This window comes from Vipera ursinii (assembly GCF_947247035.1).
Source record: "Vipera ursinii genome assembly, chromosome: 2".
NCBI classification, from domain to species: Eukaryota; Metazoa; Chordata; class Lepidosauria; order Squamata; family Viperidae; genus Vipera; species Vipera ursinii.
The window spans coordinates 223397280-223403875 of NC_139513.1; the positions used below are offsets into that span (position 1 = coordinate 223397280).

Below are 6596 nucleotides of genomic sequence, written 5' to 3' on the forward strand. Positions count from 1 at the left end.
GCCGGTTTTGACTGTTCAAATGAAGGTGAAAAAGTCATAGAGAAAGCTCATCTTCTGCTTTGATTAATTGTAATGTCAATTTCCTGCATTATATTTCAGTTTTCCTCTCAAAAGTCAAGCACTTACTCCTTGGCAAGACTGGCCTTTGCTGAGACAATAAATCTGTCTCTGGGCTGGATCACGTGGTATTGCAAGATAGAGGTGGCCTTCCAATAGTTGAATGCTATGGTAGTGATGAAGAACGAAAAGGAGGGAAAACCACTTAATCGTGGTTTTATTATCATCATCTTTATCTCTTTATATGAGCAAAAACAATGGAACGTGTGATATATTTAGATAAAGCAGATGATGGTAGCTTTCAAGAGTCAGATTTGGAAGTTCAGCTCAAATAAGGAGAGAGGTGGGTCCTTATTTCCTACACGTGTCATTTATTAAGCAGCTGTTTGTTGAGGCTCTCTCTGCAACCCTTTGACTGATGAATTATTTTTCTTCGTTACATTTATATGCTAACTTTCCTCCATGGATTGCAAAATTGAATTTGTTTAACGTGGATTTTGGTAGCTAAAATTGTATCATCGATGCAGGGGGTCACATCAAAGAGATTTTGGGGAGAAACAAAAGGATTATAGGAATTAAAAAAAACAAAGATAAAAAGTGTCCTAGCAAGAGGAATCTTTTTCTACCAATACTCCTTCCATCACTTAGAAAAAAGCCTTTGCTGTCTGTACATCAAATGCTAGTTCCCTGTTGCAGCAGAGAAACTAGAAAATCAAAAGAAAAGGGGAATGAAGTATCCTAGAAAAGAATTTTCTTGGATTGATGGCATTCTAACTTTGTATTCCAACTTTTTCTCATTTGAATATAATAAAACTCGTTTGGGACAGATGACTTTGAGTAACAGGCAGCAAACTCAGCAGATGCTTCTTGCTCTATATTTTTTAGCAAGCTAATCTGATCCCTGGTTCCTAGATGGATGGTTTGGAACAGAGTTATTTAGATAACTCACATTTAAATTTTGCTATAAATTGTTGCTAAAGACAAAACCCCGTAGTCACATGACACCAGTACCCATTGTTGCAGAAAGGCTTATGAGTTGTTTGTCAACTAAGCCTACCTTAATTGTTACAACGGTAGAGCCACTCGCTGTAGATTAATGCACAGAATTTGTCTTTGTGAATCTTCTGGTTCTCATAATATAAAAGAGATTGTTCTTAGTACTGGTGCCCCCCCCCTCCTTTGCACAGCTATTTTCTATTCAGAAATCATGTAGATATTTGATCTCGCCTCCATAATCCTCTTGTTATGCTCTGTTTAAATCAGAGAAGCTGTTTGCACTATCCAGTGCTCTATGTTGGAGGTACAGATCCATGTGAGTTAACCTACAGTGACATTACTTGCTGTTGTCTCTCTAAAATGATACATACTTGTGATGAACATTAATAGAAAGCTACTCCGACCAACAATGTACAGAGGACAGTGTCTTCCATCATTTCTTCCCGAACATGTAATCATAAGCTGTTTTAATTCTTCCTGTAACAGCTGATATATTTGTTTTTAGTTGGGAACATTTAGCATTGCTGATCATGATGAATGATCCAAGTTAATGGGACAAGTATTTTGCAGGGAGCCACTGATTTTGAGATTGATGATGTCCTTGAGAGAAGGTCCATCTCTCTGAGGAGTTCCCCACACTGTGACTCAACGGAACAGAGATACAGCTTGTAGCTATGGTTGGCAAGGTAGGTTTCTTAAGCAGTCTTGTCTTTGGGGTGGCAGCAATAGCATATTTCGGGTAATTTTAAAAAAAATCTCAAGAAGGTTATAAAATCATGGACGAAAGCTGTCAGATAAGCCATTACAGCAATATTATAGCCAGGCATATTTCTAATGTACCCACCCTCCAGAACAGTTGGAAAATAAGGAATCACTTCTATGGAGAAAAATGACATTTCATGCAGGATTCTTAATATCGCTGTTTTCCACAAAAGCATAGCAATGCTATTATTTAGCACTTCAAGACAGTCGAAAGTCCAGATGCCAACTGAATGGTTAGCATTGCAAATCAGTCGGCTAAAGTCCAAATGCCAACCAAACTTGACCTTGGATGCTCAATTAAAGTTGTTTAATGGTGTTAGCTTTGCTGGGTCCTGATGAGTCATGCATTCCTGGAAAACACTAGGGTTGAGGGATAGATGTCTGGATTAGCATGCTGTGATCCTAAGATAAGTAAGTAAGTTCCCTAAGATCTAAATTGCAACCACTTGTGAAATGTCTTTATCTTTTTTTTTGTCTTAAGCATTTTTTTATCCTATCATTCATAGCCTGCAGCCTTTAAATTAAGAATAATTCAAAGCAATGCTATTACAGTCTGTTGGAAAATAAAATCAATTTTTGTTCAAAGTGGAGTGTTTCATATACTGGTTTTCTATTTTTCTTCCTCTAGTAATGGCTAATAAGTATCTCTTTTGCAGAAAGAGTGCCATGGTTTTATGATATAGCCCGGAAGATTTATTGCTGGCAAGGTCTTCACTGCAAAATGAAGATGATGGAAAGTTCATTCTCAGCATGAAGTTATGTCAACACTGATTTGAACACAAGTCACTGCTGTACACTTGCGTTGATTAAACTGAGGATTTATACATTTTGAAAGGAGTGTAAATATATTGACTTATTAAGGTTGAAGGCATAATCATGCAGATGCACATGCAGTTTGAATCATTGTTTCAGGAAGGTTGTGTATTGCTACCTTAAGATGGTCCTTAGTGGATTTAAAATTAAACGCCTTACCGAATTTAGGACAGATTGATAACCAGTATATTTTTAGTCAGGTCAGTTAAGGAAGTTAGTACATAATAAGAGTCCGTCTCAGATATATTCAGATTTAGAATATTAATTCTACATGTTTGGAGAAGGTGCTGGAAGTGCTCAGATATTTAAAGCAGCGATATGTCCTTTGCTGAAAGCCTATTCATTATAGTGATGGAAAGGCTACCAGTGTCACTCCATAGTTGGCTGTTCCTGCTGTAGAAGATGATTGGGGAAGCCTTGAATTAAGTACATTCAAAGATCTTTTGTTGCTACTCAACACACTATTAACATCAGTCCCAGAACTGGAATAATAGTTATCCTTCCCAGTGAAACCAGTCAGATAGAAAAATGTGTGAAGGTATATATGCATATATCCGTGTATTTATTTATGTATGCGAATACATAAACACACAGTTAAAAGACAGTTGTATAAAAAAGCCCCCAAAGCCCCCTGTGATCACACAACTATATTAGCTTTGAAAGTGGTGGTTTCTGTTCTACATACATTCTCCAGTATCTCTAGTATTGTTCTCTCTGGATACCATGTTATGTACACTTAATTTGGAAATAACTTAGAATAACGTAAGTTTAATTGGAAGAGCAGCATGATGGTCTAGTAATGAAGGTGCTTGCCTCCAACTGAGAAGGTTGAGAGTTCAAATCCTAGGCAGTGGTGAATGTTTCTCTGTTTCTCAGGGCCCAAAGAGAAAATAATTTGCTGCAAACTCCATGTAGGTGTCAGGAAGGGCATTCGGCCAGTAAACACTCAGCTGGATTCAGTTGCCCTTACTCTTACCCAAATTAAAGGATTACAGGGTCATAAAAAAAAGAAAAAAGTTTAACTGGTTTTAATTCTTAGTAGACATATGTACTATTAACTAAAGATGGAATACTAGGATAGTATAGGCATTTACAATGTTTGGGTTTGTTTGTTTTATTTACATCCCATCTTTTATTATTTTTCATAAATAATTCAAAGAAGCTAACATACCTATTACTTTTGCCTCCTAATTTCCGCACAACAGCTTGTGTGGTGGTTGGGCTGAGAACAAATGACTGATCCAAAGTCACCCAACTGGCTAAGGTGGGACTAGAACTCCTAGTTTCTAGCCTGGTGCCTTCACCATTACACCAAACTGGCTCTCTCTGGGTTTCCCCCCCCCTCAGTTTGTAAGAGTAATCTGTGCAGCAGAAACCAACATGAATTTTGGAAAGTTCACAACTAGACATATGTCTCCAGGCTTCCTTTGGCTTTGCCAGATCCTTGGAGGAGACCTTGTCTCTATAAAAAGTCAAGGCCTTTACTATATGCTCACCCTACAACTTCACTAATAAGAGTGTATATGAAAGTTCAACAAGACATGAACACCTATATATTGGACTCCACCTTACACACGGAAACCATAATTTTTATTCTTCACTTCATATTTTTAGAGACAATGATCTCATTTACTTCATTCACTGGACTTCATCTCAGATTTACAAGTATTCATTCAACATTTAAGAATAGAGTTGATTGACAAAGTGCGATTAAGTCAGTATCAATCCTTTATAATCACATCAATTTTCTCCAAGATGATCTGTCACCAACCCAGGACTTCAGGTTTTCTAATGGTGTGCCAATCGCTACTATAACTGAATCTATCCATCCTGGTGCTGGTCATCCTTTTCCCTTCCACCTTTCCCAGCATCAGAGCATCATACCAGAGAGCTAAGTCTTCATATAATGCATTCAAAGTAGGATAATTTGAGCCAGGTCATGTGAGCCTTAAGTGAGAGTTATGGGTTTATTTGGTGATCAATTTATTTCCTTGGCTCTTTCTGGTATTCTGAAGAACCTTCACTAACTTCAAACAGCAAAAGAATTAATATGCTTTTTATCCTGCTTCAGAATCTAATTTTCACCTCTACAGAATGTCAGAAGGAAATCATTGTCTACACCAGGGGTGTCAAACTGCTGGCCCATGGGCCAGATGCGTCATGGCGAAACAGCGCCCACCCCATTGCCAGCAATGGAAAAAAATCATGATAAGTTGCAACACGTCATGCAACGTTGCGCGTTTGACACCCCTGGTCTACACAGTTTTAAAATTTAGAGAGAAACCTCATAGCATCTGAATGTTTTTTCCCAAGATCCTAATTGCTACTCTGCCAAGTGCTAGTCTGTGGTATATTTCTTGATTCCTGGTTCCTTTACTTCTGATAGTCAATTGTAAAAGGCAGAAACTATTCACCACTACAGTATCTTCACTGTCAGTTCTAAGGTTGGTTGCTGCACCTGCTATGTTTAGTTTGGTCTTTATATTTAATCTTGACTAACTGCCAGCTAAACTATTTTTTTTCTCTTATAAATAACAGTATAACGGAATTGGAAGGGATCTTGGAGGGCTTCTAGTTCACCTTCCTACATTCTGGACAAATGGCTGTCTAATCTCTTCTTAAAAACCTCCAGTGATGGAGCACCCACAACGTCTGGAGGCAATTGTTCTCACTGTCAGGAAATTTCTCCTTAGTTCTAAATTGGACTTCTCTTCGATATGTTTTCTATCTGATATTTCATGCCTTTAGGTGCTTTGGAAAATAGGTATATACCCTCTTCTCTGTGATAGCCTCTCAAATATTGGAAGACTGATATCAAGTCACCCCCACTCCTTCTCTTCATTAGACCACACATACTCAATTCTTGCAACTGTTCATCATATGTTTTAGCCTCCAGTCTTCTAATCATCTTTGTTGCACTCTTTCTAGAGTCTCAACATCTTTTTTTGTATCATGGTGATCCAAACTGACGCAGCATTCCAAGTGTGATCCTACCAGTGCAGTTAAAGCATTACTAATACTTCAGATTATTTTGATATTATCCCTCTGTAGATGTGGTCTAGAAATATATTGAGATTTTTGGTGGTTGCAGCACATTGCTGGCTAATACTTGTGGTTTTCCATTAGGACTCCTAGATCCCTCTCAAAGTTATTGCTGTTGAGCCAGGTACCACCTATTCTATACCTGTGCATGTGATTTGTCTTGCCTAAGTGTAAAATCTTACTTTTCCCATCACCGAATATCATTTTTTTAAAAATAGGGCCTAGAATTAGTTTCATTGTTTTATTTTTCCAGCTCATTGGCATTTTCAGCTTTCTAGAATTGTCTGATCAGGTTATTGAGTTTCTTCCTCCAATTTTGAAACCAATCCTGCTTTCCTCTATATATGTCTCGCGTGTAGTTTGAATAAATAAGGTGAGAGTATATATCTTAAAAAAGGGATGCGGTGGCTCAGTGGGTTAGGACGCTGAGCTTGTCGATCAGAAGGTCGGCAGTTTGGCGGGTTGAATCCCGAGTGCCGCGTAACAGAGTGAGCGCCTGTTACTCGTCCCAGCTTCTGCCAACCTAGCAGTTTGAAAGCACCTAAAAATGCAAGTAGAAAAATAGGGACCACTACGGTGGGAAGGTAACAGCGTTCCGTGCACCTTTGGCGTCTAGTCATGCCGGCCACATGACCACAGAGACGTCTTAGGACAAGCGCTGGCTCTTCAGCTTTGAAATGGAGATGAGCACCGGCTCCTAGAGTCAGAAATGACTAGCACGCATGTGCGGGGGAACCTTTACCTTTACCTTTTATATATCTTAAGATCTGCTCACTGCAATAAAAAAGAATCCTGAGGAAATTAGAAAGACTGCAGAAAAGAATAATAAAGATGGTGTGGGGCTTCAGGGCTAAAGTCTGCGAAGAAAGGTTAAAGAAACATGGTATGTTTAGCTTAAAGAAGAAAAGAGAAAAGGGAAACATGAT

General features: G+C 38.4%; 1 protein-coding gene across 3 annotated transcripts in view; it reads left to right on the forward strand.

Moving 5' to 3' along the window:
• SPATA6L (spermatogenesis associated 6 like) overlaps positions 1-2627 on the forward strand; it is a 30555-nt gene extending 27928 nt beyond the window's left edge. For 2 of the 3 annotated variants that reach the window (XM_083351954.1, XM_083351952.1), the window contains exons 12-13: positions 1624-1739; positions 2472-2627. In XM_083351954.1, the coding sequence (XP_083208080.1) occupies positions 1624-1725 (102 nt within the window). In that variant the 3' untranslated portion in view covers positions 1726-1739; positions 2472-2627. The remainder of the gene's footprint in view (positions 1-1623; positions 1740-2471) is intronic. The other variant, XM_083351953.1, reaches the window with a different exon arrangement.
• The last annotated feature ends 3969 nt before the right edge of the window (positions 2628-6596 follow it).